Raw genomic sequence first — 19,500 nt, 5'->3', positions numbered from 1 at the left:
CTCCCGAATGTTGGGATTAAAGGCGTGGGCCCCTGCCAAGATTGTCTGTTCTCTTAATGCCAGCTGCACTAAATCCTCGGGAAGACCTCCTGCTCCTTACTGCTACTTCAGTCCACCTTCACAAAGTCCAAGCAGAACAATCCCAGGCTCCCTTTTCCCACGCCAGGGACGCAACAGCTTCCAGAAAGTGGCAGGAGGTGTGACTCCGTGGTAGAGCCCTTGCCTAGGATGCATAAGGTCTGGATTTTTTCCCAGCATCTCAAAAATGAAATGACACAAAGCTGGGCTTGGTGGTACACGTCTGTCATCCTCAGCACTAGGGAGGGTAGTGCAGGATTCCTTCAAGTTCAAGTCAAGTCTGAGCTACAAGTCAGGTCAATCAGGGCTACAGACACTCAGAAAACAAAACAAAAACAAAGCCAGGCGTGGTGGCACACACCTTTAACCCCAGCACTGGGGAGGCAGAGGTAAGGAAGATCACTGTGAGTTCAAGGCCACCCTGAGACTAATTCCAGGTCAGCCTGGACTAAAGTGAAACCCTACTTCGAAAAAACAAAAAAGGGAGGCGGGGGGAGGGCTGGAGAGATGGCTCAGCTGTTAAGGCACTTGCCTGCAAAGCCTAATGATTCCAGTACCCACATAAAGCCAGATTTGAAAAGTGGCACATGCATCTGGAGTTTGCAGCAGCTAGAGGCCCTGGCATGCCCATTCTCTCCCTCCCTCTCCCCCCCCATTTCACCCTGCTTGCAAATAAATGAATAAAATATAAATAAAACAAAACAAGGGCTGGGCAGTTAAAGGTCTGATGCCCAGGTTCTATTACCCAGTACCTACATAAAGTCAAATGCACAAAGTGGTGCATGCACCTGGAGTTCGTTTGCAGTGGCAAAGGCTTGATGTGCCCATTCCTTTCTCTCCCTCTCTCTCTTTCTCTGTTTGCCTGCAAATAAATAAATAAAAATATTGTTAAAGCTGGCCATGTTGGTACGTGCCTTTAATCCCAGCACATGGGAGACAGAGATAGGAGGATCACCTGAGCTCAAGGCCACCCTGAGACTACATAGTGAATTCCAGGTCAGCCAAGGTTATAGTGAGATCCTACCTCAAGGAAAAAAATCCAAAAAACTTGTGGCTTAGCAGTTAAGGCGTTGGCCTGCAAAACCAAAGGACTTCAGTTCAATTCCCGAAAACCCACGTAAGCCAGATGCACAAGGTAGCACATGTGTCTGGAGTTCATTTGCAGTGGATGGAGGCCCTGGTGCACCCATTCTCTCTCTCTCTCTATGCCTCTTTCCCCTCTCTCACTTTTTCAAATAAATAAATAAGTTAAAAAACCTACAAAACAAAATAGAAAACAGAAAAACACTAAAGAGGTACAAAAAGTAGCAGAGATGATGGTCAAGCCATTGGGAAGCCAAGTGCCAGGTAACATGGCAACCTGTGCCCCAGTGACTCGTTTGTGTGTAGGACTTCCAGGGAATGTGAAGCGTATCTGAGGGGTGCAAGGCTGCTTCCGTGTGCTCAATAGAATGGCATTGGTTGAGCACTTGCCTAGATCAAGGCTGGGAATGGATGCTGGAGTCACTAGGAAGAGTAAGTAGACCATTAATCCTAGGCAAGTGGTTGACAGATTTACTCATTCCACAAATGAATGAGCACTTTGCCAGGGACTTTCCCCAGCTTGGGGGGACGTGGCAGAAACCAAAATAGACAAATGTCCCTGCCTTCATGAGGCATACCCAGTCGTGCAGACACGGTGCTACGTGAGCACAGAACAGGAAGGAGCACTACCTGCGAAGCCGAGCAGTGATGAAGGACAAAGGAGATGGTGGAGAAGGCCAGTTGGCCAGCCAAAGGCAGAGAGGAAGTCCGAAGTGCATGGGTTTAGGTACCACTGCAATTGAGTTTTTCTCTGCCGGCTTCCTAGCTAACCAAGACTGAGTCTGTCTGTCTTGCCAAAGTGGAGGGTTCTCAGTCAGGGTTACACCACTGTCCTTATCTTTTTTTTTTTTTTTTTAATTTATTTGAGAGGGACAGACACAGACAGAAAGACAGATAGAGGGAGAGAGAGAGAATGGGCGTGCCAGGGCTTCCAGCCTCTGCAAACGAACTCCAGACGCGTGCGCCCCCTTGTGCATCTGGCTAACGTGGGACCTGGGGAACCGAGCCTCGAACCGGGGTCCTTAGGCTTCACAGGCAAGCGCTTAACCGCTAAGCCATCTCTCCAGCCCTGTCCTTATCTTTGCCAAGCAACTAAGGGTACCTCTTTGCACTCACAAGTGTCTAGGTTTGCACCATACTTCATGTGATGCACATGCACCTCCTCTGCTTTTTAATCTTTATTTATTTATGGGAGAGAGAAAGAGACAATGGGCATGCCAGCGCCTGTAGCCACTCCAGACACATGTGCCACCTTACGCATTTGGCTTACTTGGGTACTGGGGAATCGAACCGGGGTCCTTAGGCTTCATAGGCAAGCGCCTTAACTGCTCAGCCATCTCTCCAGCCCCCTTCTCCACTTTTTATTTTTTTGGCTTTTTGAGGTAGGTTTCACACTAGTCCAGGAATTCACTATGTAGTCTCAGGTTGGCCTTGAACTCACAGCAATCCTCCTACCTCTGCCTCCCGAGTGCTGGGATTAAAGGTGTGCGCCACCACGCCCGGCTGCACTCTTCTCCACTTTTTGAGACTAGGTCTCTTCCATGTTGCCCAGGCTGACTTTGAACTCACAGTCTTCTTGCCTCCTGAGTGCTGGCATGTAACACTACAACCTAGCTTTGGTCATACTATTTTTTTTTTTGTTTATTTTAATTTATTTATTTGAGAGCAACAGAGAGACAAAGAGGCAGAGAGAGAGAGAGAATGGGCACGCCAGGGCCTCCAGCCACTGCAAACGAACTCCAGATGCGTGCGCCCCCTTGTGCATCTGGCTAACGAGGGTCCTGGGGAATCGAGCCTCAAACCAGGGTCCTTAAGCTTCACAGGCAAGCGCTTAACCGCTAAGCCATCTCTCCAGCCCAGTCATACTATTTTTGTTGAAGTTCTCCTCCACCAGTCCCCACAGAGGTTTTGTCTAGGTCACTTCCTACCGCACAAGGGTCTCACTTCTCCAGACCAAATCTGCAGTCTCCACGTCACCCAGGGAGAAGCTTCAGGTCAGAGGAAGCAAATGTGGTAGATATGTGGTAGTCAGGGGTTTTCCATCTTGGGAAAAGTGGTCACAGGTAGGGAGCTGCCCTGGTCCATGATTAAGACCTAACCCTTGGCCTGAGGAGATGGCTCAGGTGCTTGCTTGCACAGCCTCTTGGCCAGGGTTTAGTTCCCCAATGATACGGGAAACTAAGGCACACAGAACCGGCACCATAGACCGAGTGGAGAATCAGTTTATTCTCATGCCAGCGTAGAGCCAGGGAAAACCTCTTCCAAAGCTTGGACCCAACTCTTCAGCCTTAAATAAAAAAAAAAAAAAAATAGGGCTGGAGAGTGCTTTAGTGGTTAAGGTGCTTGCCAGCGAAGCCTAAGTATCCATATTTGATTCTCCAGATCCTATGTAAGCCTGATGCACATGGTGGCACATGCATCTGGAGTTCATTTTCAGTGGCTAGAAGGCCCTGGAGTGCCCATTCTCCCTCTCTCTCATAAATAAATAAAAATAAAATACTTTAAAAATTTTTTTTAATCCCAGCACTCAGGAGGCAGAGGTAGGAGGATCTCTGTGAGTTCGAAGCCACTCTGAGACTACATACTGAATTTTCAGGTCAGCCTGGGCTACAGTGAGACCATACCTTGGAAAACAAAAAATGTTTAAGTATGTCTGCTGCTGTCTGGTTAAATGTATATACTATGCTTATCAAACTGCCCAGTAAGCACTTCTCTTAATATTCATACCTATATATTAATGTTACTCTCACTTTTGGTTAGAGAAACTTCTCTTTACAGATGATGGAGACCTGATGATTCAGAAGGCATCATGGTGCTGAGAAGAAGTGACAGAGGAGTGCTCAGCACTGCAATATCTCTATTATACCTTCCAAGGCTCAGGGTCCATTGTGGAAGAGTTGGCAGAAAGAATATAAGAGCCAAAGGAAGGGTAGGACTCCTTACAACGTGCTCCCCCCAGAGAAAAAATGGCCTGGATATCCATGACCTCATAGTGGCTGACACTACCTACACAAGACCATCATAATTGGAGGAAAAGATCATGATATCAAAATAAAAGAAAGACTGACTGAGAGAGAGTGGGAGGGACAGAGAGGGCATTACCAAGGAATGTTTTTTATAATCATGGAAGTTGTCAATTTAAAAATTGTGAAAAGAAAAAAATGTTTAAGTAGAAGGATCGCCATGAGTTTGAGGTCACCCTGAGACTATGCAGTGAATTTCAGGTCAGCCTGGGTTAGAGTGAAACCCTACTGCAAAAAAAAAGTGTATATATATATATATATATGTATATATATATATATATACATGAAATAATCTAGCTAGATATAGTAAGAGGATTACTGTAAATTCAGGACCCAGCCTTTGTTACAGAATGAGTTCCAGGTCAGTGAGACCCTACCTAAAAAAAGAAAAGAAAAGAAAGAAAAAAACACTCCAGAAATCCTTTACGCTATTCCAGTGCTCATGATTTGGTGCCTGCTTATGCTGATCTAAGGGTATTCCTAGAATACACCGACACTATGCTTGCCAGCTCTCTCAGCAGTCAGGGATTGCACATAAAGGATAAAAAGGCCCTTGGCCCACTCAGAACAGCACTCCACTGGTTGAAAATCACTTCTGCCTCTCATTTGATTCTCTTCCAAATGTGTCCAAACCTATCTAAAGGGCCCCAATTCTCAAAAGCTTTCCCTCGGTGGCCTTCATTCCTGTGCTCCTGGGGTGACTGTCAGAACCCTGTCTAAGAAATCTCTCCTCAGCCTGCCCTCTTTTCCTTACCTCAGTCCAAGTGTCTAGAGACCCTATCTGGCTATGTGGAAAATGAGAGTATTCGCAGGTCAGGGGTTTTCAGAGAGCCAGACATTTGTAGGGATATGAAAGGCCCTAAAGGACATAGAAAATCAGTTCCCACATCCTCAACTTCTACACCTTCTTTCCTGAAAGTCATCAGCAGGAGAAGGCATTTGGGAGCAAATGGCAGGTCCCCCTTCCACCTGTCCTCCTCATTCTTTACAAAAGGAAAGCTCTAGCGGTTAAGCGCTTGCCTGTGAAGCCTAAGGACCCTGGTTCAAGGCTCGGTTCCCCAGGTCCCACGTTAGCCAGATGCACAAGGGGGCGCACGCGTCTGGAGTTCGTTTGCAGAGGCTGGAAGCCCTGGCGCGCCCATTCTCTCTCTCTCCCTCTATCTGTCTTTCTCTCTGTGTCTGTTGCTCTCAAATAAATAAATTTAAAAAAAAAAAAAAAAGGAAAGCTCTCATCCAGCATTACTGTGAAAGCACCAAATGTCTCACCCCATGGAAGGGGGTGAGACTCTCCAGGGAGCCCGGCAATCAAATGTGGAGGCACATGCTTTTAATCCCAGCATTTGGAAGGCAGAGGCTGGGCATCCTGGTGCACACCTTTAATTCTAGCACTTGGGAGACAGAGGTAGGAGAATCACTGTGAGTTAGAGGCCAGCCTGAGACTCAGAGTGAGTACCAGGTCAGCTTGGGCTAGAGGGAGACTATCTCAAAGAACCAGAAAAAAAAAAAAAAGAGGATGGCCAGGCATGGTGGTGTATGCCTTTAATCCCAGCCCTCAGGAGGCAGAGGTAGGAGGGTCACTGTGAAGTCAAGGTCTGCCTGAGACTATAAAGTAAATTCCATGACAGCCTGGGCTAAAGCCACTCTACCTTAAAAAAAAAAAAAAAATCGGAGCTGGAGAGATGGCTTAGCAGTTAAGATGTTTGCCTGCAAAGCCAAAGGATCCCGATTTGATTCGCCAGGACCCATGTGCACAAGGGCACATTTGTCTGGAGTTTGTCTGCAGTGGCTGGATGTCCCGGCACACCCATTCTCTCTTTCCCTCCCTCTTTCTCTCTCTCAAGTAAATAAATAAAATGTTTTAAAAAAGTGAGGGCTGGAGGGATGGCTTAGCAGTTAAGGCATTTGTCTGCAAATCCAAAGGACCCAGTTTTGATTCCCTAGGACCCATGTTAGTCAGATGCACACAGGGCACACATGTGTCTGGAGTTCGTTTGCAGTGGACATTGGTTCAATTCTAAAGGACCCATGTTAGCCAGATGCACAAGGAGGTGCATACATTTGGAGTTCGTTTGCAGTGGCTGGAGGCCCTGTCATGCCCATTCTCTCTCTCTCAAAAAATAAATATTAAAATAAAATTAAAAAAAGAAATAGGCAAGATAATAAGAATCTCAATTATAAGAAAGGGAGTAAGGTTTTTTTCCTGCCCCATCCTTTTTTATTTTTATTTTTTGTGGGTTTTTTTTTTTTTTTGAGGTAGGGTCTCACTCTAGCCCAGGCTGACCTGGAATGCACTATGTAGTCTCAGGGTGGCCTCTAACTCATGGGGATCCTCCTACCTCTGCCTCCCGAGTGCTGGAATTAAAGGTGTGTGCCACCATGCCCAGCGAAAATATTTAATTTAATTTAATTTAATTTATTTCCAAGAGATAATAGGCACACCAGAGCCTCTAACCACTGCAAACAAACTCCAGATACATGTGCCACCTTATGCATCTGACTTATGTGGGTTCTAGGGAATTGAACCTGAGTCCTTATGTAACAGGGTGCTAGGGGTCCAAGAAAGTTCATGAACCCCAAACCCTAGGTTCATTTCTAATGTTAGTCAAATAATTGAATAAAAAAGAAGACTGAGGGGGATAATTATTATTATATTTATTGAGGGAAGTACAGAGCCAAGGAAAGGCACCCATGTGGCTAAAAATGCCCGTGGAGGGCCTGGGAGAAGAAAGTGTGGAAAGAAAAAAGAACCAGGCGTAGTGGTACACGCCTTTAATCCCGGCACTCAAGAGGCAGAGGTAGGAGGATCCCAGGAGTTTGAGGCCACCCTGAGATTACATAGTGAATTTCAGGTCAGCCTGAGCTAGAGTGAGACCCTACCTTGAAACACCCCCCCAAAAAAAAAAATAGAAAAGAAAAGAAAGTTCAAGGAGCTCCTGCCATGTGGGGAGCTGGAGGGGGTAAAGGAGCCCATATGGAGAGTAAAGGGAGGGTGCCCTCCCACCTGGGCCTGGGCAGAGCCAGTCCAGACCCAGCAGACGAAAAACTCCCCCATAGCTGGAAGTTCCCAGTGGTCAGAGAGCCTGCCTTCCCCTTGCAAAGGCATCTATAACCTTATGGTTGTGGCTGTCTTCTGGCTTAGGTGAGCCAAAGGGACAGCTGGTTGATCAGAGCTAGGGGCTGTCTCAGAAAGAGGCTAGCCCTGAAATCAAGTTCTCGGGCCTGAACTTGATCAACCCCAATGTTTAAATCCTATGAAAGACCTCCTTCCCAGGAGGGGTCCAGGTTGTTTGTAGAAGATCAGGTCTAGGGAACTAGGAAAAAGATAAGAAGTCAGATCATCCTTGTTTGGTGCCACCCTAACTCTACCCCCCCACCATTTAGGCTTTACAGGCACCTTAACTGCGGAGCAATCTCTCCAGCGCCCCTCCCCCCCGCTTACAAATAAATAAATAAAAATATTTTTTTAAGGCCGGGCGTGATGGCACACACTTTAATCCCAGCACTCGGGAGGCAGAGGTTGGAGGATTGCTGAGAGTTTGAGGCCGCCCTGAGACGACATAGTGAATTCCAGGTCAGCCTGGACCAGAGTGAGACCCTACCTCGAATAAACAAACAACAACAACAAAAAAAATTAAAGCCGGGCGTGGTAGCATATGCCTTTAATCCCAGCACTCAGGAGGGAGAGGTAGGAGGATATAGCTGTGACTTCTAGTGTGCCTGAGATTAAGTAGAGTGAATTCCAGGTCAGCCTGGGTTAGAGCAAAACCCTACCTCAAAAAATGAATATTTATATTCATTTGCTGCAGTTGGAGGCTCTGGTGCTCCCCACCCATTCTCTTTCTCTCTCTGCCTCTTTTTCTCTCTCAAATAAATAAATAATTTTTTTTAAAGTATAGTGAGGCTGGAGAGATGGCTCAGTGGTTAAGGCGCTTGCCTGCAAAGCCAAAAGACCTCCATTCAATTCCCCAGGACCCATGTAAGCCAGTTGCACAAGGTGGCACATGCTTCCAAAGTTCATTTGCAGTGGCTGGAGGCCCTGGTAGACCCATTCTCTTTCTCTCTCTATCTCAAATAAGCAAAGATATTTTTTTAAAAGCTGGGCATGGTGGCACAAGCCTTTAATCCCAGCACTCGGGATGTAGAGGTAGAAGGATCACCGTGCGTTCAAAGCCACCCTGAGACTACATAGTGAATTCCAGGTCAGCCTGAGTTAGAGTGAGACCCTACCTCAAAAAAAAAAAAAAAAGTATAGTATGCCAGGTGTGGTGGCATACTTTAATCCTTGCACTCAGGAGGCAGATGTAGGAGGATTGCCAGGAGCTCCAGGCCACCCTGAGACTACATAGTGAAATCCAGATCAGCCTGAGCTAGAGTAAGACCTTACCTCAAATAATAATAATAATAATAATAATAATAATAATAATAAGTCTAGTAAGATGTGTTTGTTTGTTTGTTTGTTTCAACCACCAATGGTACTTTTTATTCTGGAAATTTCTATATATTACATAGGTATTAACTTCCTTCCTCTTACCCCTACTGGCCTGCAAACCAGAAAGATTAAAAAACCAAAATGTCATGTACAAAGACCTCTTGTCCAGTTCCTTGTGAGAGTGCTGGTGAGGAGGATGGTCTGTCCTGGGTGCAGACTTCTGCTTCTGCCCGAGAGGAATGGTCAGGGCTTAGGCTTCCTCTTAATAGATTCATTTCTCGATTATTACACATTATCATTCCCCACTCGACACCTTCTCAGAAACTTGATTGTTGGATGCGTTTTTCATCTGGCAGAAATTCAATGTGGCTTTGCGTGGGATGTTTAAGTGTCAGAAACAGCAGTGTTGATGTTCTGGTGCTGGGGAGAATACAGAGAGGGTGCAGCCCCTGGAGGAACAGCGCAGGAGGCTGGATGGGCCATGCACAGTTGAAAAGCTGACAGCCACCAGCCCATGGTGTAGGGTGAACACGAGTCTCCCCAGGAACAGAGGGGGGAGGCACCATACAGCAACCTGTCTGCTTCCTTTCGCTCCAAGGGTGGCAGGAGACATGGGCACTTGCAGTGAGCAGGAACCAGTGACTAGACACTGGCGGGCACGTCTGCAAATGTCCTGGCAACTCAGGCGCTGGAGGAAGAGAATACACTTCCACCGCTAACTCGCGAGCCCCCAGGCTGAGCTCCATGATACACAAAACCAAGATGGAGCTTAGAGTTACAAGTCGCTCTAGGCCCCCAAGACGCGGGCTCACTGGGGCTATGACAGAATCCTGGGTGTGCCCCAAGGGCAGCAAGTCTGTCCAGAAGGGTATGCCTTAAGGATCTTTACGTAGTCCACAGGGCGATCCTGGGAGTTTGTTTCCACCATACCCACTCGATTCACCATTCCTATACCCTGGCACACTCGGCCAAAAATTGTGTGTTTGCCATCCAGCCACTGGGTGGGGGCAAGGGTCACAAAGAACTGGCTGCCACTGGTGTCTGGCCCTGCATTGGCCATTGCGAGAATTCCAGCCCCGGTGAATTTCAGGTCTGGATGAAGTTCATCTTCAAACTGTTTGCCATAGATAGATGCACCACCTCGACCTGTCCCTGTAGGGCCGCCACCCTGGATCATGAAGTCCTTGATGATTCTGTGGAACTTGGTGCCATTGTAGTAACCACACCCCCCCAGCCAGCTCCGCGAAGTTCTTGCAGGTCTTGGGTGCCTGCTTCCAGTAGAGCTCCAGCCTGAAGATCCCCATGCTGGTCTCCAAATAGACATTGTGTGGCTTCCAGGAGTCCGGGGGAATGGCCACCATGTCCCAGCCCAAGCAACCCTCTGGTTTAGAAGGCCACTTCCGGCGGCCTTGTTTGTTTTTAATAAAATTATTATTATTTATTTATTTGAGAGAGAGAATGGGCATGCCAGGGTCTCCAGCCACTGCAAACAAACTCCAGATGCATGTGCCACCATGTGCATCTGACTTACATGGGTTTTAGAGAGTCAGACCTGGGCCCTTAGGTTCCATGGGCAAGCACCTTAATTACTAAGCAATCTCTCCACTCCTGATGTTTTAATACATGTATATCATGTGGAATAATTAAACCAAAATGATTGTCATCGATCATTTACTTAAAATTTTGTGGTGAGGCATTTGAATTTGCTGTTATGTGGGAAACAAACTGCTTTCTTTTTATTTTTGTTTTTGGTTTTTTGAGGTAGGGGTTTCACTTTACCGCAGGTTGACCTGCAATTTACTATGTAGTCTCAGGATGGCCTCAAACTCAAAGCCATCCTCCTACCTTTGCCTCCTGAGGGCTGGGATCAAAGGTGTGCGTCCCCACACCTGGCCTTCCCTTGATATTTTTAATTTTTATTTTTATTTATTTATTTATTTATTTTCCTTGATATTTTTAATGCATACCATTCTCTGTCTCTGCTGTTATCAAATAAATAAATAAAAATGAAAAGTTTTTAAAAATTGACTGGAGAGATGGCTTAGCAGTTAAGTGCTTGCCTTATCAGATAAGGGATAAAATTTACTTATTTTTTTTTAATTTTTATTTTGGAGAGAGAAAGGAGAGAGACTGAGAGAGTGGGCACACCAGGGTCTCCAGGTAGTGCAATCGAACTCCAGACCCATGTGCTACCGTGTGCATCTGTCTTATGGGTCCTGGGGGATCAAACCTGGGTCCTTGGCTTTGCAGGCAAACCACTTACTGCTAAACCATCCTTTCAGCCCCCTTTTCTTCTTTTTTGAGGCAGTTTCATTCTATTGCAAAGATGACCAGGAATTCACTATGTAGTCTCAAACTGGCTTTGAATTCCTTGGCAATGTTCCTACTACTGCCTCCCAAACGCTGAGATTAAAAGTGTGTGTTACCACACTGGCTAAATAATAAAAAACAAAACAAAACATAGAAAAAACGAGTGAGGTAAACCAGGCATGGTGGCTCACACCTTTAATCCCAGCACTTGGACGCAGAGGTAGGAGGATCGCTGTGAGTTCGAGTCCACCCTGAAAGACTACATAGTTAATTCCAGGTCTACCTGGACCAGAGTGAGACCCTACCTCAAAAAAAAAAAAAAATAATAGCCAGACGTGGGTGAAACCCTACCTCAGAAAAAATAAAGAAAGAAATAATTTTTAAACTGGAAGTGTTTGCTTCATCTCCTCGGCATTATTTGGATTTCTTTTTTCAAGGTAGTGTCATGCTCTAGTCCAGACTGACCTGGAATTCACTATGTAGCCTCAGGAAGGACTCAAACTCACAGTGATCCACCTATCTACCTCTGCCTCCCAAGTGCTGAGATTAAAGGCATGTGCCAATTGTTTAGGGTTTTTAAAAAAAACTATTTTTATTTATTTATTTGAGATAGAGAGAGGAAGGTAGAGAAAGAGAGAGTGGGCATGCCAGGACCGGAGTTGAACCTGGGTTGTTTGGCTATGCAGGCAAGCACCTTAACCACTAAGCCAGATTTCCAGCCCTGGATTATGTTTGTTTGTTTGTTTCTAGATAGGGTCTTGCTCTAGCCCTGGAATTCACTATGTAGTCTCAGGGTGGCCTTGAACTCATGGCAATCCTCCTACCTCTGCCTCCTGACTGCTGGGATTAAAGGCATGCGCCACCACACCCAGCAAGTTGTTCAGTTTCGACCACTAGAAGCTCTTTCAGATGGTTTCTGTGTCCATATTATTTGAGAGCGACAGACACAGAGAGACAGATAGAGGGAGAGAGAGAATGGGCACGCCAGGGCTTCCAGCCTCTTGTGCGCCCCCTTGTGCATCTGGCTAACGTGGGACCTGGGGAACCGAGCCTCGAACCCGGGTCCTTAGGCTTCACAGGCAAGCGCTTAACCGCTAAACCATCTTTCCAGCCCCCACATCTTCCTTTTATGTTTATAATTCCTTACTTTCTATACACAAGTGCTCCAGGCTTAACTTATATATTTTCTGTCTCACTCCTAGAACCTACCATTTCTCCAAGGCCAAGAATGTCAGGGTCAAATTTTAACCCTAACAAATGTATGTTGAAAGTTGGGAGCAAATGTGGCTGGTGGGTCGGACCAGGCCACCTTTCCCAGAAGACTTTCCCAGCAATAGCAGCCAGAATTGCAAGTTCTTAGCTGAGAAGTGACTCACCAACTCTCTAGGTTGTCTCCTCCCTCCCTCTCCCTTCCCCTCCCCCCCTGCTTGCTGACAAGACTATACCTAAACCAGCTCAGACAGAGGGACCTAGGTCAGAAAGTGTCCCCACCCATGAGGTCAAAGAATGGCCTGTCTCATGTCCAGAAGATATTTTTTTTAATTTTTGTTTTTATTTTTATTTATTTATTTGAGAGTGACAGACAGATAAAGAAAGAGGCAGAGAGAGAGAGAGAGAGAGAGAGAGAGAGAGAGATAATGAGCGTGTCAGGGCCTCCAGTCACTGAAAACAAACTCCAGACACATGTGCCCCCTTGTGCATCTAGCTAATGTGGGTCCTGGGGAATTGAGCCTCGAACCAGGGTCCTCAGGCTTCACAGACAAGCACTTAACCACTAAGCCATCTCCCCAGCCCTTTTTTTTTCTTTTGAAATGTTTGTCCCCATTTGTGTATTATTTGTGCCTATTCTACCTACTGGAAGGTTAAGTAACTATAATAAAACTACTATTTCAGTGGTTAAGGCTCTTGCCTGCAAAGCCTAACCACCACAGAATCTGATTCCCCAGTACCCATGTAAAGCCAGATGCACAAAGTGGCGCATGCATCTGGAGGTCTTTTGTAGTGGCTGGAGGCCCCGCTATGCCCATTCTCATTCTGTCTGTCAGTCTTCTCTCTCTTGCTTGCAAATAAACAAACTAATATTTGAGCTGGGCATGGTAGTGCCCACCTTTAATCCCAGCTCTAGGGAAACAGAGATAGGAGGACTGCTATGAGTTCAAGGCCAGCCTGAGACTACATAATGAATTCCAGGTCAGCCTGAGTTAGAGTGAGATCCTACCTTATTCAAAAAAAGAAAAAGAACCACCCTAGAACACTTTCTAGGGTACTATAAGAACAGGACAACTAAAGCACCTTTCACTTGCTAAATGAAGAAACTTCTAGGAATTTGAGAAGTTTTAGAAGTTCTGTGACTACAATTAGGTGCATTGGCATCTGCAGACATTTGGATACAGGAAATGGAGGAGGTAGATATTGGGATATAGAAATGAGCACTGGAAATTCTACCATTTCCCCATAGTCAAGATGTTAATAGTCAAGTCGTGAACTTTATTATACTGCTGACCATGACTTTTTGTTCTGGCTTTTCTTTAAAAGGTACCTTTAAAAGACCAAGCGTGGGCTGGAGAGATGGCATAGCGGGTTAAGCGCTTGCCTGTGAAGCCTAAGGACCCTGGTTCGAGACTCAATTGATTCCCCAGGACCCATGTTAGCCAGATGCACAAGGGAGCGCATGCATAAAAAAAAAAAAAGCCAAGCGTTTTAATCCCAGCACTTGGGAGGCAGAGGTAGGAGAATTGCTGTGAGTTCGAGGCCACTCTGAGACTCCATAGTGAATTCCAGGTCAGCCTGAGCTACAGTGAAACCCTACTTCAAAAAACCAAAATAAAAATAAATAAATAAAAATAAACAAAAAAAGTGTGAGGCACCACCCTCAGCTGACCTTGAACTTCTGATCCTCCTTGTCTCCACCTCCGGAGTGCTGGTATTATAAGTGTGTGCCACCACACCTGGTTTATGGGGAACTGGGGATCAAATTCAAGGCTCTGTGCGTGATAGGCAGACACTCTATGCACTGGGCCACATCCTCAGTCCCTATTGAGATAGGCCGGCCTCGAATTTACAGTGATCCTCCAAGTGCTGGGATTAAAGGCATAAGCCACCACCCCCAGCCTTTGATTACATTTTTTTGTTTATTTTAACTGGAAAAAAGGTTTAATCTGAGTGTGTTTAATCTGAACATGCTGTATTGTGTGTTCTGCAACTTGCTTCTTCCAACCAACAATACATGATGGTGTCTGTGTACCAACATATCTCGATATCGGTTTAACAACATGGCAATCCCTTGTCCTTATACCCACGCGGCGCCCGGTTTCTGCCACCTTTTCTTCCTCCGGGTGCCTGGCGATTGCCTGGGTTTAGTGAGATGCCCTGCCCAGGGAGGTCCAGGCCCGTGGGGCGGGGTCCGCGCCGCGCTGGACATGCAGATGAGGTGGGCGTGGCCCGACCTGCCCCTCGTAGCGTCTGGCGGCCGAGCTCAGCCCGCAGACGGCGAGAAGCAGCGGACGCAATTGTCTTCCCGGAGCGCGCCGGGGAGCCGTGTCCGGGCTGGCCCCTCTTCTGCCCCGGGAGCGGGCCATGCCGCCGCGGGAGCTGAGCGAGGCCGAGCCTCCGCCGCTCCGCGCCCCGAGCCCTCCTCCGCGGCGGCGCAGCGCCACCCCGGAGCTGGGCATCAAGTGCGTTCTGGTGGGCGACGGCGCCGTGGGCAAGAGCAGCCTCATCGTCAGCTACACCTGCAATGGGTACCCCGCGCGGTACCGCCCCACCGCACTGGACACCTTCTCTGGTACGTTCGTCGTGTTCCGTGAAGCTGGGGGTGAGGGGGAGGATGCACTCTCAGAGCTGGGGCCCAAGTCGTGGTGGTGGGTGGTGTGGGGGGGGGGTTACACGGGAGACCCCGGGAGGAGGCGGCAGAGAGCCTCGAGGTGGCGCTGGTGAGGACGCCCTGCCTAACTCCTGCTGTCCCTCCCTCCCCGCCCTGCACAGTGCAAGTCTTGGTGGATGGAGCCCCCGTGCGCATCGAGCTCTGGGACACAGCGGGACAGGTGAGAAGCTTAGGGCCCCATCCTCGGTTGGTCTGGAGGGGCGTGGGTCGGAGGCTGGGAGGATTCCTAGTGGAGTAGAAATGGAGCAGGCCTCGGACTCTTAGCAGGAGTCTTGGGTCTCCAGCCCCAAGTGGGAAACGGATGGCTCGGTCCATGTGGCAGGGAATCATCCTGCCACCTTCCAACCCCAGGAGGACTTTGACCGGCTTCGCTCGCTCTGCTACCCGGATACCGACGTCTTCCTGGCGTGCTTCAGCGTCGTCCAGCCCAGCTCCTTCCAAAACATCACCGAGAAATGGCTTCCCGAGATCCGCACCCACAACCCCCAAGCACCCGTGCTGCTGGTGGGCACCCAGGCCGACCTGAGGGACGATGTCAATGTACTGATTCAGCTGGACAAGGGGGGCAGGGAGGGCCCAGTGCCCCAACCCCAAGCCCAGGGTCTGGCCGAGAAGATCCGGGCCAGCTGCTACCTTGAGTGCTCCGCCTTGACGCAGAAGAATTTGAAGGAGGTATTTGACTCCGCTATTCTCAGTGCTATTGAGCACAAAGCCCGGCTGGAGAAGAAACTCAATGCCAAAGGTGTGCGCACCCTCTCCCGCTGTCGCTGGAAGAAGTTTTTCTGTTTTGTTTGAGCAGCTGTGACAGTGCAAGTGGAACACAGGAGGCCAGAGACTTCTGGAACCTGGGGCATGGGCCTTGGAGGGTACTCCCGGCAGGGCCTGGGCAGCCTTGGGACTCAGTTTCCTGCAGAACACTGGGGACATGAGCCTCTAACCGCCCACTCTGATAAGCCAGGTTGAGCTAGTGCCTGGAAGAAGGCAGGCTGATTTGGATTTCTTTGGTCAAGGCTCACAGGAAAAACCCAGCAGTTTGATTTTCATGGGATGGTCCCAATAGTGTCAACCATCTGTGAGCAGCTTGGGATGCCATTCCCAAGTTTTCTCGTAATGGGCCCACAAGTCAGATTGGTAATGTGAATCCCTTCAGTGGGTCCTCACCCGTCCTTGCACAGGGGTAAGGAAGCCAGGGGAAACAGCAGGGCATCTTGAGTGGCTGGAAGGTAGCCAGACTTGATTTGGAGAGGATTGGGATGGAGTTAAGAGGCCAGTGAGAAATTAAATTAAGGGAGGGAACAGAAATTGAGGCTTGAAGTGGTGGGAATGAAGGCAGATCAGAGGGCTGGGTTTGAAAAGAGGAAGACAAGGAAGAAGGGGTGGGAGGGGGAGGCTGAGGAGCAGGCTGACACCTGGGCTGCCCTCAACCCTGAAGGCCAAGGAGGGCAGGGCTGCTCCCTGGGAAGAACTGGGTCTCTGGGCTCCCTAGGCACTGCCCAAACTGGCTGGGCCAGCAGCGGGGCAGGAAGTGAGAGTCAAAGCCCAGCAAAGGGAGGGGGAGGAGCTGCAAATTAGAGCCCAAAGGAGGAAGGGAACGGAGTTATCCCTTTCCCCAAGGTCACACACAACCTAGAAGGTAGAGCAGTGCAATCTGCGAATAAAACCGTACAATTTCTGAAGCTGCCGTCTGTCATTTTCTGGAGCTGTCAGCCTTAAGCCCCTTCATAACCCTTCTTCATAGATGGGCTGCCCGCTGAGGTTTGGTTGAAGGGTGAGGGCTGGACATTGTGATGGGAATTGAACCTGGTTGGGGGGGGGTAGGCGTGGGGCTCCCTACTTGGGGTTTGGCTTAGCTGGTTCCCAGGAGAGCTAGCGTGGGAAGCAGCCTGGAAACGGGTTTCCCCAGGTGTCAGCGCCAGAGCTGCTTTCCCATGACCTCACCAGGTGGGTGGGGCCCCTCCTCTCCCCCCCTCCTTTCTAGACATGATGCTGAGCACTGAGGCTCTGGGACGATCTCACACCTTCTAGCCTTTCTGCCCTCATCCTTTTGAACAGTTTTCTGAGCTCAAGGTCTCTGACTGGGGAATGTGCCCCCATCCACAGCAGGAACACTAAGGAAATCCTAGACAACCTTAAACAACAACTGGCCATAGTTCTTGGCATTGGGTGGATTGGTCAGTACGTTATGACATGGTCAAGGTCAGGTGCCAGTTGTGAACAATTGTAGAGAGGTTTAATCCCAGAAATGCTGTGTGCATAGAGTTCACCTGGAGAAGGGCTTGAAGAAGGGTTTCAGAGAATATTCATTGGAATTGGAACTGGAAGTAAATATAAATGACCCGTTGGGGGGGGGAACCCTATTTTACCTTAGGGAAACTGAGACCCAGAGGAGAAAGGTAATTATTACCAAGTGGTTATAGGAGCACCATAGATCTGGGTATATGTTTGGGTGTTATTCCTGTAAGTAATTTTTGTGTGTCTGTGTATGGCATCATATATGCGATGTGCTCTGTATGCACATGAATGTGTGCGTGCAGAGGACAGAGAATAACATTGGGTGTCCTTATCACTCATCTGCATATCTCCTCAAGACAGAGGTCTCAACCTGGAGCTACTGTCTTTCAGTGAGCCCCAGTGACTGTCCCCTCACCATGGACTGGGGTTACAGATGCGTGTGGCCAATTCCAACTATTTACATGGGTTCTGGGGAGTTGAACGTGACTGTTTCCAGCACAAGAGACCTTTCATACTGAATTGGCAAGTGCTCTGAACAGCTGAACCATCCCCCAGCCCTTATGAAAGTATTTCCAAGGCACACCTGGGACACCTGCTAGGCACCTGCTGGGCCAGATGAGCATTCATACCCAGCCCAATCTATTGGGTCTGGATCCATCCACTGTGCAGGAAGTACAGGATGTGTGTCTGTGTTAGAGAAAATGCATTGCTGAAGGACAGAAATCTTAGCCAAGTGAAACCTCAGCTAATCCTCCAGCTTACTTTTAGCCAAGGCTTTCTTCTTCCTGTCCCCCAGAGTGCCAACCTTTTGTTCCCTCCGGTAGAGGTGAGAAACTGCCATGAAAGACAGGTTCTCAGGGTCTCAACCCTTACTCCACAGTCAGTGGCTGCCCAGTGCATCTTTGGCACACTCCTCAAGGGGGCAGAGACCTCGGTTCAAAATTCTGACATCAATCATTTCCATTCGTTGTACCTTAGTTCCTTGTTTGCAGGATGAAATACTCAGGACTCTTGACTAGAGGTTTCTGCGAGGGGCACTTGTAGGTATTCTGGATGAAAGGAGAAGCTGGACCAAATGGCCTCTCCATTCTCACCACACACACAGTTTCTTCTGTTTCTCTTATGGTACCAGCGTATCAGTCAGCTGAACTGAAGCCCCTCCTATCAGGTCACTGAGCCTGATCAGGGTCACTTTCTGGTCATCTCTGGATGCCTGCCATGCCATGATGGTTCCTCATGGCCATCCACACGCAGCTGCTGCCTCCCTCTCGTCCCTCCCCAGCCCAACACTAACTGGTTTTTTCTTTACAGTGAGCTCCCAGCTCACTTGGGCTTAAAGGCCTCTTTTTTCTTTCTCTGACAGTGAGACAGTGATTTTTTTTTTCCCCCGAGAGAGGGTCTCACTCTAGCCTAGGCTAATCTGGAATTCACTCTAGTCTCAGGGTAACCTCATATTCACGGCAATCCTACCTCTGCTTCCCAAGTGCTGGGATTAAAGACATGTGCCACCACGCCCTGCTTTGTGTGTGTGTGTGTGTGTGTGTGTGTGTGTGTGGTTTTATGAGGTAGGGTCTCAACTCTAACTCAGGCTGACCTGGAACTCACTATGTAGTCTCAGGGTGGCCTAGAACTCAAGGCAATCCCACCTCTACCTCCGGGGTGCTGGGATTAAAGGTGTGCACCACCACACCCAGCTGCTGCTGCTGCTGCTGCTACTTTTTGTAAGGCAAAATTTTATTGGGTAAAAAGGAAAGAAAAAGAAAGAAGCTGGTGTACCAGCTCTGCATCCCAGCGGTTGGGGTTTCAGGATGCAGCCTTGTTTGGTGTTTTTGAGGTAGGATTTCACTCTAGCCTCAGCTGACCTGGAACTCATTCTGTAATCCCAGGCTGGCCTTGAACTCATGGTGATCCTTCTACCTCTGCCTCCTGAGTGCTGGGATTAAAGACGTGCACCAGCATACCCAGTTTTTACCACAGGTTCTTGAATCCCAGGTGGTGTTTGCTATTGTCCCTTAAGAGCTTAGACCATGAAGATCAAGTTCAGCTCCTGGTTTGTGACACCGTGGCCTTGAGAATGAGGCTTGAGGTCCAAACCTGTGCAGGATGAGGAAGACTTACCTCTGATTCCAAACCCCACTCTGATCCTGACTCTCTTTCAAAGAATGATCTCTCTATTTCTACTTCCTGGAATAGCTGGTTTGTGTGTGGTTGAGCATGGTGGCGCACACCTTTAATCCCAGCGCTCAGGAGGCAGAGGTAGGAGGATCACTGTGAGTTCAAGGCAAGCCTGGAACTACAGAGTGAGCTTCAAGTCGACCTGGGCTAGAGTTTGGCCCTACCTTGAACCACACTCCCCTAAAAATAAGGTTAAGGGGACTGGTAAAATGGCTTAACAGTTAAGGTGCTTGCCTGTGAAGCCTAAAGACCCATGTTCAACTCTCCAGATCCCACCTAAGCCAGAC

At 48.3% G+C, this 19,500-nt stretch overlaps 1 protein-coding gene and 1 pseudogene across 1 annotated transcript; one reads left to right on the top strand and one right to left on the bottom strand.

Moving 5' to 3' along the window:
* Positions 1–9,427: 9,427 nt before the first annotated feature.
* LOC123462979 lies at positions 9,428–9,974 on the bottom strand (annotated as a pseudogene).
* Positions 9,975–14,484: 4,510 nt separating this feature from the next.
* Positions 14,485–16,482, top strand: Rhov (ras homolog family member V). Its single transcript, XM_004660796.2, has 3 exons — positions 14,485–14,707; positions 14,908–14,966; positions 15,158–16,482. The coding sequence occupies exons 1-3, from the start codon at positions 14,500–14,502 to the stop codon at positions 15,599–15,601; spliced, it is 711 nt and encodes a 236-aa protein (XP_004660853.1). The 5' UTR covers positions 14,485–14,499; the 3' UTR covers positions 15,602–16,482.
* Positions 16,483–19,500: the final 3,018 nt, after the last annotated feature.

The sequence above is a fragment of the Jaculus jaculus genome, chromosome 8 (genome assembly GCF_020740685.1).
Source record: "Jaculus jaculus isolate mJacJac1 chromosome 8, mJacJac1.mat.Y.cur, whole genome shotgun sequence".
Taxonomy (NCBI): Eukaryota; Metazoa; Chordata; class Mammalia; order Rodentia; family Dipodidae; genus Jaculus; species Jaculus jaculus.
The sequence above is the reverse complement of the archived record's forward strand: the minus strand, read 5'-3'. Positions and strand labels throughout refer to the sequence as shown.